The following is a 16,169-nucleotide window of genomic DNA, read 5'->3' as shown; positions in this document are numbered from 1 at the left end:
AGTCCGATTAGTTCTGGCCAAACTTCGCGAGCATGGCCTTTATGCCAAAAGCGAGAAATGCGAGTTCGACCGTACCTCGATCGAATTTCTGGGCTACATCATCTCGCCCACTGGCATCACCATGGATATGAAGAAGGTCTCTGTCATTCAGGCGTGGGCGACTCCAAGGCGACTTAAAGATGTGCAATCCTTCCTCGGCTTCGCGAATTTTTACCGTCGCTTCATCAAGGGGTTTTCCACCCTAGCACAACCTCTTATCGCTCTCACCCATAAAGGCACTCCATTTTTATGGACCTCGGAGGCACAAAATGCGTTCGACTCACTCAAACACGCATTCATCACTGCCCCGGTGCTGCTACATGCCGACCCCACAAAACCCTTCCAAGTCGAAACCGATGCCTCTGACTTTGCCATTGGCGCCATCTTATCCCAAGCAGACGACAACAACCTAATGCACCCAGTGGCTTACTATTCCCGAAAATTTACGGCATCTGAAATCAATTATCCCATTTATGACAAGGAGCTTGCTGCTATCATTGCTGCCTTTGAAGAATGGCGACCCTACTTGGCCGGCGCACAACATCGTGTCCAGGTAGTAACTGATCATAAAAATTTAGTTTATTTTTCCACCACTCGTACTTTGAATCGAAGGCAGGCCCGTTGGTCTACATTTCTCGCTGACTACAATTTTGAGATCGTATTTCGACCTGGTGGCCAACATGGGAAGGCTGATGCCCTTTCTCGCCGAGCTGACCTTGCACTCCGCCCTAGGGATGCTGCTTATGCTCAACAATCTAGACGTTTGTTGAAACCCGACCAATTGCATCTGTTTGCCACTTGTATGTTGCAGGATGATTCTTTACTCCAACAAATCACTGATGCATCCAAGACCGATGCGTTCGCCAACGAGATTCGAGATAGTTTGCAAAACCCCTCCAAGGCGACCAAAAGGAAGGATCTTGACACCTTCACCATACAAGAGGGTTTGTTGTTCCGAGATCATCTCTTATACGTCCCAGAGGGCCCATGTCGCACCCGGGTGTTGCAGGAATGCCACGATGACCCACTTGCAGGTCATTTCGGGGTTGCGAAAACCCTCGAGCTAATCTCTCGGGGGTATTGGTGGCCACAACCATGGAAGCTGGTCAAAGAATACATAAAGAGTTGTGAGGTTTGTGCTCGCTCCAAAGCCATTCATCATCGGCCATACGGCTTACTACAGCCGCTTCCATGTCCTCGTCGTCCTTGGGCCTCTATCTCTATGGACCTGATAACTGATCTACCCTTGGTCAATAGCTATGACTCGGTGTTGGTCGTTGTCGATCGGTTTACGAAGATGGCTCACTTCACTCCATGCTCCAAAACCATTTCCGGAGAAGGAATGGTGCATCTCCTACTCAACAATGTAGTACGCTTGCATGGACTCCCCGATGATGTCATCTCGGATCGCGGACCCCAGTTTGTCTCTCACTTCTGGCAGCGCCTGCTACAAACTTTAGGCATCTCTGTCAAGTTGTCCTCCGCTTATCACCCCCAAACTGACGGGCAAACGGAGCGTGTCAACCAAATCCTTGAGCAGTATCTTCGGTGCTCGGTTAGTTACCAACAAGATGATTGGGTCAACTTACTTTCGCTCGCGGAATTCGCCTACAATAATTCACTCCATGCATCGACTGGTGTCACTCCCTTCTTTGCCAACTACGGTTTACATCCTCGCTTCAACATTTCCCTTCCTACCACTTCCGTGAACCCTTCGGCGGAGGATCGTGCCCGCATTTTGGAAGAAGTACATCATGATTTATCCTTGGAGCTTAGTCTTGCTAATGAACGATACAAGAAGCAGGCTGATCGCCATCGATCTTCCACTCCACACTTTGTCGTTGGAGACATGGTCTGGTTGTTACGTCGACACATCTCTACTACTCGTCCATGTGCGAAACTTGACTACAAGAAGTTGGGACCATTCCGTATCATCGAGTGCATCAATCCCGTCGCCTTCCGGCTTGCCCTTCCATCCCACTTCCGGATTCACGATGTTTTTCATGTCTCCCTCCTCGAACCCCATTATGCTTCACAACTCCCAGGACGTCAAGCCCCACCACCACCACCTGTGCAATTGACGACAGGGGAGGAATACGAGGTCGACCAAATCCTTGACTCGCGTTGGCACCGTCGACACTTGCAATACCTCGTCCTATGGAGGGGTTACCCCATGTCTGAGGCCACATGGGAACCATCGGAAAATTTACAAAATGCCCCAGAGGTCGTCCAAGATTTTCATCACCGATATCCCCACAAACCAGCGGCCGATTTGGGAAGGCGGCGGCGTAAGAGGGGGGATAATGTCAAGATTCGAACTCTTGACACGACCATGTTATAATCTACTATTATGAGTTAACCAAGATATCTAGTACTAGTTATGTATGTAATTGTTCCTTATTATTTTGCTAGCATCATGTGCATAGTTGCTCCCTTGTAGTATTTACACTTGGCACATGCATGCATACCTACATGCTCTATTGTAGATTCACATGCGTGCAACAAGTATGCATGCCATGTAGTATAAATAGAGGAGTTCACCTTGAAGGAATTCAAGGTGAACAACACCAGTTATGGAGTCTTTCCTTTAGTACTATCTTCTTTCTTGTCCATTTGGTTATCTTCTTCGTTGTCTCTTGAGTTTATGATCCGTGACAGCCGGGGCATGCTCCTCTCTACAAATCCCTGAGTGCCTCCAAGAGTTCTATTCGAGAAATGGGGCTATCGAGCACCATTTCCATCTCTTGGGTTTCCTTGGGGTGAATGCAAGTCATCACCCTATCAACCAACTCTATGTTTTGCCTCATATGGATAGGTGCAAGTAGGTCTTGATAGTATTGCGTTGCCATATGCAAAATCTCATCCTTGTCCTGCGTAATTGAGCCGTCTGGTTTGCGCAACCCTTGTATATGTCCACCACCACCCTTGGGAGCCTTGTAATGAAAGAAATGTCGGTTGACCCTATCGTCTATTCTAGCCCACCATGTCGTCATTCTTCTAAATAGCATTCGGTTCCTCTCCTCCGTCCTTACCCGCACCTTCATCTTGGCTTCCTCTAGCTTCGATCTAGACCAATTGCAACTAGGGTCTGCCTGTAGCAACCATTGCGCTGCCGCAACAGTCTTCCTTAATTTTATTTCAATGGCTCTGACCTACTGGAGGGCTCGCTTGTAAAAAGGAGGAGAGGGCCAGTTTTTTTTGCAAATCCTCACTAGCCGATTCTCTTACAATGGTCTCCCGCCATATACTCTGTAGACTTGCCTTCACCTCTTCACTCTTCATGATCTTTGTGGGGATTTTCACATTGAGACTCCCATGTCTGCGGTTGGGTGGGTTAAGGTCTAGTCTCATCGGTTGGTGATCAGAGAAGGTAAGACCTGCCAAGATAGCGAAGGAGCCCCCCAACTCTTCAAGGGACAAGTTGATGTATATGCAGTCTAACCATGCCAGGTTACCACCCCTAACATTCACGGCGGCTCTAGAGAAATGCAGCGAATGTGAGCATCTCGTAAGGGAAGAGCCCCATGTATCTTTCACCCCGATTTTGCCAATTAAGAAAGCCCATGAATCCTGCTCCGCACCATGAATTGGTCTTTGGGTCCCCCCTTTCCTGTCTCCCAGATGCTCAACCATGTTGAAATCACCAGCCATTATCCATGCCTCTGCATCAGGTAATGTGGTCGCTAACATCCTCCAGAATATTACTCTCTCGGGGAATGAGTTAGGGTCATAAATGTTTAGCACCCCAATCTGTAGGCGATTCCATTTCAGAAGCACATATAAGGCTCTACCCGCAACCAGTGTGCCATGTGATGTTACTTCATATCGGGCCTTATCGTTAATCAAGATGCATACCCCTCCTTTTCGGTGGAGGTCGCCCTGTGCCGCCGACCATCATGTGGTCCACCCACCCGACAAGGGGTTTATTAGGCTCTAAATTCTCTCTTTAGAGAGGTGGTGTTCGTGCAAAAGCAATATGTCGATCTTGCCCCCAATGTTAGGGGGATTCAACTCCTGCCGAAGTCTTTTGCACTCTTGGTGTTGCAGGCCTCCACCAAGGCCCTGTACATTCCACATTAAGATCCTCATCCAAAAACGGTGAGGTTGACACCCATGTCCGGGCTGACCCCCATGTCACGGGAAAAACTAACAACTGTTTTTGGGGCTATGGGCTCCATCAAGGACTGAAGAGCCCCTAAGGGATTCTCTGCCTGTCGATCCCGACCCACTTCAAATAGTTCTCGCGATACGTTTTGGCTCCTAAGTGGTTGTCCAACCTGCATCCCTTTATCCCAAATAGTCCTCGCCAAACCAGGTGATGGTTTGCCTGTATTTCCCTTCCCTTTGCCCTTGATCTTGCCCGTCCGGATCCATGATTTCAGTAATCTGAGGTCACCACCACATTCATGTTCCATCATGAGGGGGGCCTTTGCCAACATCTCCTCTGGGATAGAAAGTACATGATGTGGTTGCAACTCCATCAGGGTGGGGAACACGAGCTGAGGATCTTGTGAGGGAAGGGACAAGGAGTCACATGGGGACAACGTTGCTGCCAACGCTTCTAGGTTGTCATCCCCTAGCCCTTGGAGCAATGTAAATATGTTGGTAGCTCTCACCTATAGGTCGTGTGCTTTTGCACTCCCTAAGAGGATCTTCACCCGTTTCAAGGGTTGTTCGTCCACACTTGTTGGTGACAAGGTAGTGGGACTTCAATCTAAGGGAATGCCTTGAGAAGGGGGGAACCAAGAGTGATGAGGCTCCTTGGCAGCCCGTCAAGAAGAAGGGGAAACTTGGAAGCCTAGGTGCAGCTTACCTCTCTCTTAAAATGTAATTCTTCATATATTATGCTTAAGCATTTTCATTTTAGCATGAACAAGAAGTTTATATTAGAGAATGAGTGATATACATTGGTGGAAGGATTGACAAAGTTCCTTTCTTTCTTTCTTTTTTACCAAGAAAACTTTAAACACTCTCACTAGACAAATTATTACATCAAAAGGAAGCAGTCACCAATTTGTTGAGGCGGGCAAAGGTATCTTCTTGTGCATCAAAGCTCAATAATAAAGTCTCCTTACTCTATTTGCCAGTCCATTCCATATCATGTTTATTCTCCTCAAATTTTGTGACACCATTTTCTTTCATATGACTAATGAGATTATGAATATTTTTTGTTTTGTTTCAAGATCCTTTGCAAATTCTACTTCTCCATGACTTGGCTACATAGTAGACACCTTTGTGCATGGGTTAGATTTTCATTTACACGATTGACAACATTGTAATTTCTCATGAGCCATATTGACCATAGATAATTCAACCTAAGTATTTGCCAAGTTCCATGAGGAATATCATTAGCTTTGATTAGAAGCCATGCAATGTTGAATATGAAGCCATAGATTGTACAAATGTATTGAAGGTTGTAGTGCAATGTGTTGTGATAACCATCCCAATTTTTTCATAAATTATTTGCTATATCTTATGAAATATTTGCATGCTTATGATTCATGTGGACATCCCTTAGAGATGTTATGGCTATGTCAAACTCCCAAGCATTAATATTAGGTTAGTTTCATAGATCTAGTGATCACATGGAGACAATGTTTACAATTTATGGTTAAACCATTATATCTCTTCATGATTGGCTTCTTATTAAGTAAACGTGTATGTAATTATTGTGGGTAGTCAAGGGATTTTATTAATATAATAAGATTGGATCATATATCCCTTGCAATGAAAATTTAATTATATTATCATAGACCATGCAACCACCAATTTATATCCTTGGCATGATTGAATCTTGGTAATGTGCATGTATGCTTGGGAGATAACATTTTCATTTTTTTGTTGTTATGGCTTGCTTATAACTGCACTCTAAACTTACATTGAACAAAGGATACAACTTCAAATACATTGGTATGATTAATGGTCATAGCAAGGTCAGCATCGTTGAACAACTAAAGTGTTCTAATAATAACATTCATAAATGATGACAAGATTGATGTCATCTAGCCAACTAAAGTGACATGAACCTTTAGTAAAGAGGTAGTTTAGACTATTTGGTGTACAAAGACGACAACCACCGGCTCCTGTCTCACCTTTTTTGAGAATCCATTTTTATTTGAATATACTTTAAAGCAAGCTTCCATTATCTACTAACATTTCAAATGTTTATTCAAAAGTTAATGGTTTACGGAATGACTACTCAAATTTTATATTTTAAGATTTTTTAGAATCCATTTTCAGTTGAATATACCTTTTAGAATACTTCCATTATCTTCTAATGTTTCAAACATTTATTTGAAAGTTAATGGTTTACGGAATGGCTACTCAAATTTTATATTTTAAGAATAATGTACTCGTTATATATATGTACATATAGAGAGAGAGGGATGGAGACACACATACACACACACAAGGTTGTTAGGATAACATTTGGTCAATACTATACATGCAATAATACAATTAAGGAGTCAATAATCAACATATGCATTACCTTGATGGACTTCCATTGGGTAGGACACCATCCATGCAACCATTCAGTTGGCCATAAATTAAATATTGTTCACATCTTCTTAACTCTAGGTGCATGACCTCCATGATGGAACACATCGGTAACTACCTCCACAATTTGCTACTTCCAAAGGCACCATCTCAAAACTTTCGTCCATGTTATGGGCCATGGCATGGTACTCATGGTTATTGGTTGGACTAAGAATACATGGGATTCTTCACATGGGAATTAATGTGTGACCTCTACATTGCCCACGGGCCATTGTCATTTAACATGCATTACCAAGCAATGCTACTTATTCTTCTAGCATCCAACATTTTTATTACGATGATTTATTGACGAGTAATATTTTCACCAAAGAATATGACAAAAGTGCTCAATTTCAAAGAAATTTTCCTGTTTGCCTATCATGATCATATCCATCATTGTGATTTGCATACAAGACATCATCTTGGGAATTGATTCTAGAATTCTTCGCCTTTGCATAATCTCTCGCTCCACAAATGTTGCCTTATTTAGATCTACTTTTGCAAGTGTTCCTCTTATCAACATTTTCATCTTATTGAAGATATCCACAAACGCTTGATGCTTAGCCAATAGTGAGGCCCCATTTCCTCTTCTTAACCTTTCTATAACCTTTGTAGGGAAACAATTGAGATATTATGGGATTCCCATATCTATAATAATTGAAGTACACAACTTGGGAGTGTCATCTCTATGAGATTCTCTAGCCTCTCAAATTCCGTGGCACTCTATGAGGACTCTTTCTTGAGTCAATATGTAGTTTATGAAGTTCAAATCAAGGTAGACCAAAAACAACTAGACGTTCCAAATAGTGATTGTTGGGTAATTTATTTAAAGAGATACATTTACACTAAGAAAAAATCTCAATGCATAAAACATAGGGTGGGTCTTGAATCTAAAAGAGTACATGCAAGGGATCGACAATACTTAGATGTATTAAGCTTAGCTCTTGCAAAAACAAAATTGTTATGATTTAATGAAATAGAACTAGAACTAGGAATCAACGACATCTTGGTTGAAGCCTGAACCAAAGCGTTAAATCATTTTTAAATAGTTTGGCAGTTTGGTTTGGTTTGGTTTAAGCTAGAGCGTCCTTAACTGGTTTGAGCTTGATTTGGGGTGGCTCAAGTTGAAAACTAATTTGAGTCAAACCAGCTAAGGCTTAATCGGCTTGGATAAACTGGTTCCTTTAACTAATTTGGCCAAATTGGTTAGCCTTAACTTGTTTAGGAACCGGTTTGACTCTACTTTGGAAACCCCCATACAGATTAAAGCTTAACCAATTTGGTTTGGACAAGGTCGAACCGGTTAAGCCAAACTAAGCCATTGTCGATTCCTAACTAGAACAGGGACAAACTCAATGTAAACTAGATTGTGCAACCAAACAACTCTAGATTTGGCCAAAGTTACATGTTTTGATTCATCATATACTTGGTTAAGAACTTCAAACCGATTGGATCCTCCATGTCTATAAGGGATATAAAGGTTTCTCGTTGTAATGGGGAAACTACGATCAAGATAATCAATAGTACTTACTTGGGTTTCATAGGGATACCAATGTTCCTTCTAGTTGGTAGACTTGTGAAGATGTTTACTCATTGTGTTATTTTTAACCTTCTCAACACTCAATTTGTGTAAGTCTCAAATAATTGATTGTCTTGCTTTGGTGCTACGATTTGATTATATGACACTCAATCTCTAACAATATGAACAAGTATTTATACTTGCCAATATACTCCATGGCTATGAAAAAAACCTTGCTAAAGCTCCCCAAGAAAAGAAGAGAAAAGATGTCATGGTTCAATATGTCATAGGCAGAATCCATAAACTAGATTGATATAGGAAAAGAGAACAATAAGAAAAGGATTTATGTTGAGAACAACATGGACAATACTTGCAATGATGTGACGAAGGCTAACATTTTGAAATGGTTAGTGCACCACAATGTCATGCATGGTTGCCACTTGGCTATTTGCATGCACATCATTTGGCAATCAACATATAACTTAGGGGTGTTGTCATAACTACATAAAATTGCATATAAAATCACAAGGTAATGGAATATTGATAATTAAACATGGAGGTTATGGGTTCAGATCTTTCCCTATAACATGTTGTAAAGTCATGATAGCGATCATCCAATATAGACTGCAATTTGTAAGTTCGAACCATCAAGTCATTTAAACTGTGAGACCATGGTAACTAGTTTGATAAAATATTTTATTCATGGCTCCAATCATGTGAATATGTTATGCATATACACAAACCATATTTGAGCATTTTGGCTCATACTAGGAGCAACATAACATGGGAGACCAAGGAAGAAGAGATGATGAGAGCCACACAATATGATATTTTAATTAATTTAAAAGGACTTCAACATTGGCAAACATTAGCTTTTTATTTTTTTGACATATGATCGTTGTCCACGAGTCATGATAACCTAAAAGGACTAAGAAATGCACATTCATTACAAAATCTTCACTTTAAAGAATTGGATATCTAGAGCCTTAACTCTTCTAAAACTATGTGTATCATCTTGGAGGCATATGAACATTAGAGCAATTTATAAAAGAAGATAATTTGCTTATTGATTATTGATTGCGTTGGAGTGATGTTATTATGTTCCCCCCGAAACTACCATTACTTATGAAGAATTTATAATGGACAATGTTTAGTGCTTTATTTTGTGTGAGACTGAGGGTTTGTGGACGTATACATCCTATGGGGTTTCAATGTGTCAATGTCTTACATACAAGGGAGGGAGATTAAGCTTAACATCACAACAATTAATTTCGTAAGCCTTAACCATTTGTCAAGGTTAGGCATTGATTAGCCCAACCTATGCATCTAGTCTTTGGCATGTTCTTGCCTGCACTAAATTTGGTAAGCCTTAATCATTTGTCAAGGTTATCCATTGACTAGCCCAACCTATGCTTCCAATCTTTGGCATGTTCTTGCCTATACACCGATGAACCTTGAACATTTACCTTGCTAATCCATAAGCAAAACTTGTGGGGACATCTAACGCTATTTAAACAAAGGAAATTTGTAGTTCGTTTCTCAATCTAATTTCCTGAAAAGAAAGTATGGTAGTATGCATTATCTCAAAAAAAAAAAAATGTATATCTATAATGAACTCAACATTAAAACCATTGTTCCATAGGTATTGCTTTCACATTGTGCTTTTGCACATAATGTCTTGTTAATGCAATTAAAGGTAATGTTAATTGCCTTCTCTCTATGTCATGGAGCATGTGGGTTGGTGCACATGATCCAACCTAAAATTAAAGAAACTAATTATTGGTTTCCAAATAATGGGGAGATTGGTTGTCGCGGTTGCCAATCCTTTGTAGTGACAAGCAATTGTTTATGTTATATGTAAAGTCAATACTTTTACAATGTGATTTAGCACGTACGGGCTCGATGTTGGGTCGTGCCAAAATGCAAATATCCATTTCCATATTTTAGGACTATATTTTAGGAGTGATGCGGATGACTTCAATCTTACAAGTTTTGTGATAAGTGTAACCCTAATCTTCGCTTAGGACTTGAACCTGCAATCTTAGTTTATAAATTTGAATTATAGAACTAGTTGCTGGACATGGATGAGTATCTTATATGATATATGAAAGTGATAGATTTCCAAGGTCGATGCATTTGGTAATAGCACAAGATTCATGATACTTACATACCATTTTGTGTATTGGTATTACAAGATGGAAAAAAGTGCCGTGTGAGTTTTGCTGGGTTTTTTGTTGGTTTTGGAGTTGTTCATCAGTGTTGTATATATTGATCCCATTGTGGATTCAAGTTGAACTTTGCTGTATTTGGTTTGCTAACAAACGCAAAGTAATGTTTTTTTTGGGAAAAAAAAAGAACAATTTAGCAAAACCTTGCTTATAGATGGAATTTGTTGATGTGCATAATCTCAAAGCTAAGAGTTTAGAGTGATTTATAATAAATTCAACATGGCGCCCATTGCTAAGGACTTGAACCCGTAACCCTAAGTTGCAAAGAATGAACTTTACTCAATGCACATCATCAACTTAAATTTATCCCAATATAATATGAAGTAACATTGTTTTTTTTACTCTATCTCGGCAAGTTACTATGCAATGAAGTGTATAAAGAAAATACAAAACTCTATAGGAAAGCAATGTCACTGTGACACGCCTAAGGAAATACAATCAATGATCTTAAACAAGTCCTTAACGAAGATGGCAATGTTTTTTGTATTTGATTATGATCAAACAAAGTGTTAGCTTAATAATGCATAAATGAGTTCTTAATGAAGATGGCAATGTTTTTTGTATTTGGTTATGATCGAGCAAAGTGTTAGCTTAATAATGCACATTAATGAATGAGCTCTTTGACGATATGTAGAATGTAAGAAGTATGTCATCAATGGAGGGCCCCGATGTATGGGGGGGGAGGGATTTATGGTGTTTCATGCAATCTCATATGAGATGTAACTTTATATTTTGCCCAAAAACAAATGTAAATCTCTTGTTTGTTTCCATGGAATCATTTACAGGTGTCCTATATTTGCAATTTATTTTTTATATATAAATCGCACGCATTTTTACTTGAAGAAAGAATGGTAGCTTGCAACTAGACCAACTTATCCTTCCAATATCGTTTATCTTTGAATCTCTACATGGCATGTGGATCCATGATTTCCATCATAATAGTGTTGACCTTTTTTGCGTTGAAATGAATGCCAATCCATTAATTGACACGTCAGTAACACATTATAAATGTGACATCGTCAAATAAATGTGCATTTACCCAATAATATACAATACATACGATCATACTATTATTTCGACGTGTTGTCCTTGAGTAAGAACTTGTGAGTCATGGCTCGTTATAAACATGTCAAGATTGAGACTCACATCCAAGAAACTCATGAAGATTTTGAAATTAACAAGAACTAATACACATAAGCTAGCATCTATACCATATTCATAGTGAACATCCCTATATGATTATGATTGGAAGTTGGACAAATGTAAGAATTTGTTACAAAAGTGTCATCAAAATGCGCCCACAACTTTATTTTGTTGTGTGATTACCTTGAGCACAAAACGTCATTTCTTTGTTTGCACTATGTGCATTTGGTGTTGGTACCCTTGCACCCATGGTTGTCGATTTATTGTCCTGGGGAGGGGGTCGACAAGAATCAAAGATTTTGTGGCTAGGATACGAATTTTGGGTTTACCCCAATAAGAAGTGTCATATGTCACAATGCCCATTTGCATTAGGTGTAGGAACAAGCAATTGTTTATTCCACTTTTTGTCACAATATCTGCATCTTGCGCCAAGGGGGTACCTTCAACCAATAAAAAAACAACAACTTTAGAGGTAAAGGGACATCATCTTTTCTTTTGATTGGGTTGTTTTCGTAGAGAAAGAAGGAGAGGAAAAGGAGGGGGTAAAGAGGAGGGAGTGAGTACGCATTTTCTAATATCATCAAAACGAAATGGGCGTCGAAACTTGGAAGACATAAATGGGGGAAAAAAATTACCACGTAGTTCCCTAAATAGGAGGCATGTCAATACAAGAAGGTCCCTCTCGATTGCTTGGCTTTGCCCAATAATAAGTCACATCTTATCTCTCTGTCTCTGTCTCTATGTAATGTGTCAATCGCTCGCTCGGCCCATTCATAAGGTGTGTACATATGTATGTATTGAAATGGGGATAGTTGTCCTAGTTGCCCATTTATACATAATATGTATGTATGTATGTATGTATGTATGTATTATGGAGTCAAATGTCCAAGAGACAAAAGTGGACAAAACTTGAAAGACAAAAAGTTGAAGAGAAGAAGAAAAGAGGTATGGGGGGAGGATGAGGTCCCTCTCTGCCCCCCTTCCTTATCCACACCCACACACAGACGCTGAGTCAGAGAAGAGGCTTTCACGCCAAGAGAAAGAGAGAGAGAGAGAGAGAGAGAGAAAGAAAGAGACCACACAGAGAGAGAGAGAGAGACACACACACACACTCTCTCTCTATCTCTCTCTCTGTGTATGTGTACAGTGTGACTGTACACAGAGAGAGACAGAGAGATTTTTTCTCCTATATATATCGCCTTGGCTTCTTCGTTTACCCATTCTTGCTTTTCTCCTCTGTTTCTGACTCTCTCTCTCTCTCTCTCTCTCTCTCTCTGCTCTGTTTCTTCGTTTGTACTTCTAATCTCGATCATGGGTTTGCTTGATAAGCTCTGGGATGATGTGGTGGCTGGTCCACAGCCAGATCAAGGCCTGAGTCGTCTCCGCAGAAACCCTAGAGTCCATGGTGGTAAGCTATTTTTCCTCTTCTTCTTCAGCTAAATTTCTATTGCTTTCTTTTAGGCTTTGTTCTTTTTTTTCTAATCTGTGATATTTGCTTTTATTTACTGGGGAATGCATCTAAATACACTTGATACGTGATTATGATACACTGTCTTATGCATGTTTGATTCTTTACTTGGGAATGTATGTGCATCTGGACCCTTGCTTTTGCAATGCATTTATGCTTGTGTATTTATGTACAGAAGCCATGGATGATATTGAACAACCGGCAAGGATAATGATGGAGAGGCCCCGCCGACGAAGCTGTGAATTCATCCGGCCGCACGAGGATCCAAGGTGGGTGACACAGAGCATCGCGATTGCCAAGCGGCCTCCAAGGCTCCTCCTGCCCACCGATCCGCTTGATCCTGACTCTGGTGATTGCGGCTCCACCCCTTCTACTCCAGGCGGACCCAACACCCCTGGCTCATCTTTCGTCGGGTCTCCCTTTAGTAGTGAGCTTCTATATACCTTTCCCTTTAGCTCTCTTTAGTATTATCCTAGTGTTTTCATTCCCCGCTCTCAATAGACTCAACATTCTGCATGAACTCCAAACAAAAATTATAATGTTAAAGAAAGGTGATGAATTTTAATTTATATCCCAGGAAGGTAGTAAACCTCACTTATAATTTGTTGAAATTATTAATATACAGATGCTCAATATTTAAAGAGTTTTATTTCAAAACATCTCCTAATTTATAGGTTTCTCACATGTAATTTCAATTGCAATTGATTTCCGGATACACGGCAATTTTACTTTAATTACGGTGTTTTCTCCATTCCCCATTTGAATGTCCAAAATTAATTATACTAATGGTAGTAAAATTTAAAAACATTAAATATTATAGTATGAAGGATTGTAAGAACATCCAAAGCAATCAATGTTTTATCTTTTTTAGATAGACTTTGAACAAAATCTATTAAAAACAATTAATATTCTTCTCTCATAGTTCTTATTAAATCTTAGTGGGACATATTTTTGTAACAATTGTTAAGATAAAAGGGTCATACTATGATGTAATATCTCTTTTTCGTCATCTACTTACATCAGATTTAACATTTGCAAGGTTTCGAGCGTGACAGACATCAGCTGAAATCTGTGTCAGTGCCTTCATCTCCTGCCCTCGGGTCTCATGGTGGTAATGACCCTTCCTGATTAGGAGCTAGAAGAGTTATGTAGCAATGAAATGGAAAGCTGAAAGCTGAAGCATTTAAAGCAACAAATTATTAACATGCTATAATATTATGGGTACTTTGTTGAGTATCAATTTAAAGATGTTATTGATGCAGGCCATGAAAGGGAGAATCCTTGGAGCAATGCGCTCCATTCTGGAAACAACAAAACAACAAAGAGACTTAGCTCAGAGAAGTTCGACAAACAACCACCTAACTCTCCTACAGTATATGACTGGTAATACGCTAACAAAATTTATTACTACTCAATATTAAGGCTAAATCTAGGTCCATGTGGATGAAGAATGGCTTTGTCCACTCACAGTCTGGATGGTTCTGGTTACTAGATCTGGAGATACAAGGTCTAGATACCCGTTCATTTGCTGACCTGTCTGAAATTCAAGCCACTCTGATGCACACATCTGTATTAGATGTAAGGTGGACTGTGGTATCATGCTTGGTTAGAGAGCTAATATCCATGGATTCTATCTATCAAGTGTGATTATTCATAGATTTATATTATTTTTGTTGGTACCTACTCCTAAGTTTTCCTTCTGGAAAACACCAATAATTCTCATGTGGTGCATGGAAAGGTTTTATCCCTCTTCTTTAGGGAATTTGTGAATTCTTTTGCTAAGCTCAATTGTTACAAGGCATTGGCTAACTCTAAGTTCTCCATGAACTGATATGTTTGGAAAGATTCCATGTGGTTCTTGTATGCGAAATTTATGGAAGTTCTAACTGTGATTTAGTTGTTGTGACATTGGCTAATATCAAGTTCTCCATGAACCTGTGCATTTTCCAGGGTAGTATTGAGTGCCTTGGACAGATGAACCATATCTGTCAAGGGCTGGTGACTAGCAATATATGCTATGCCCTCGAGATAAGCTGGTCCATGTGGAGTTGGGCCATTGTATGTAGTACATGAGATGTTATGAAGACTGATGTGATGTACAAATTGTTCAGAAACAGAAAATTCAAGGCTTGCTCTGTATAAAGGGATGGCAAGTTTGAAAAGGCTATACAGTAAAAAAACACCAAGTCAAGCTATTGTTAATCCCAGCATGCCCCTCTTGGATTTTCGAGATGATGATGATAATGTAGGATAACCCTACCTTTGTACAAATATGTATGTGTGTGTATATATGCTGTGGTGTGACATTAGCAGAAAGTGCATATTCTGCAAGCAGTAGAGTGAACAGTGGGATAGAACTTGCTGCAGTTCCAGGTGGGCAACTCTGGCAATTTCAATTTTGTGATATACTGCTGTCATCTGGTGTAGAGGGGTTTTCTTGGCTTCCAGGTCAGATGTTAGTTCAGTGTGTTTGGATGTTAGTTCAGTTATGGCAGTTTGTTTGGGTTTTAGTTCAGTTATGGCAGTTTGTTTGGGTTTTAGTTCAGTTATGGCAGTTTGTTTGGGTTTTAGTTCAGTTATGGCAGTTTGTTTGGGTGTTAGTTCAGTTATGGCATTTATGGAGTTCCATCCTGAAACCAGAGATATATGATCATATGAGGTATTAGCGTTCCACTGCAGTTGTGTAGACGTTATGAGTTCGGTTATGGAAGTTCATCTGAATGTTAGTTCAGTTATGGCGATTATGGAGTTCATCTTCTGAAACCAGAGATATATGATCATATGAGATATTAGTGTTCTACTGCAGTTGTGTGGATGTTACAGACATTACCTTGTGACATCGTCGAAAAGAGAGCAATTGGTATGTTTACTGTGATCTTTTTCGAGGGCTGTTGGTTTCTTCTGAAGTGTTTATGGATGTGAATGTTTTTTAGTCTTTTTGGGAAGAGCTTTGAATGCTTTTATCTCAAGATGCAGAAAGATGTGTAGCCAAAAGATATAGTTTTCCTATAAGAGAGATGCACATTTGATATATATATATACTCTTCTTTTTTCTTATATATGTATATATATTCTGGAGGGAGTGTACAGATGTCAAGTCTGTTTTTGGGGAACTAGTATAAAAGACAGAATTTTATTTGTATTTTGTCTAAAAGCTGTTTTAAGTTTGGGAGACTTGTAATGTCTTAAGCTTTTTAATAGTTTTGAAAATGCATCCCTTCAGTTGCACTCTTTA

General features: G+C 39.8%; 1 protein-coding gene across 1 annotated transcript; it reads left to right on the top strand.

Annotated features, from left to right (window-relative positions):
- Positions 1–12,742: 12,742 nt before the first annotated feature.
- LOC147853437 (auxin-repressed 12.5 kDa protein-like) lies at positions 12,743–16,169 on the top strand. Its single transcript, XM_087332066.1, has 5 exons — positions 12,743–12,874; positions 13,110–13,361; positions 13,974–14,045; positions 14,197–14,317; positions 14,885–16,169. Exons 1-5 carry the CDS (start codon positions 12,778–12,780, stop codon positions 14,910–14,912), a joined length of 570 nt encoding a protein of 189 aa, XP_087188192.1. The 5' UTR covers positions 12,743–12,777; the 3' UTR covers positions 14,913–16,169.

The sequence above is a fragment of the Azolla caroliniana genome, unplaced genomic scaffold (assembly GCF_043228905.1).
Source record: "Azolla caroliniana isolate FFs.n. ecotype wild unplaced genomic scaffold, voAzoCaro1.0.p SCAF_16, whole genome shotgun sequence".
In the NCBI taxonomy this organism is placed as follows: domain Eukaryota; kingdom Viridiplantae; phylum Streptophyta; class Polypodiopsida; order Salviniales; family Salviniaceae; genus Azolla; species Azolla caroliniana.
The sequence above is the reverse complement of the archived record's forward strand: the minus strand, read 5'-3'. Positions and strand labels throughout refer to the sequence as shown.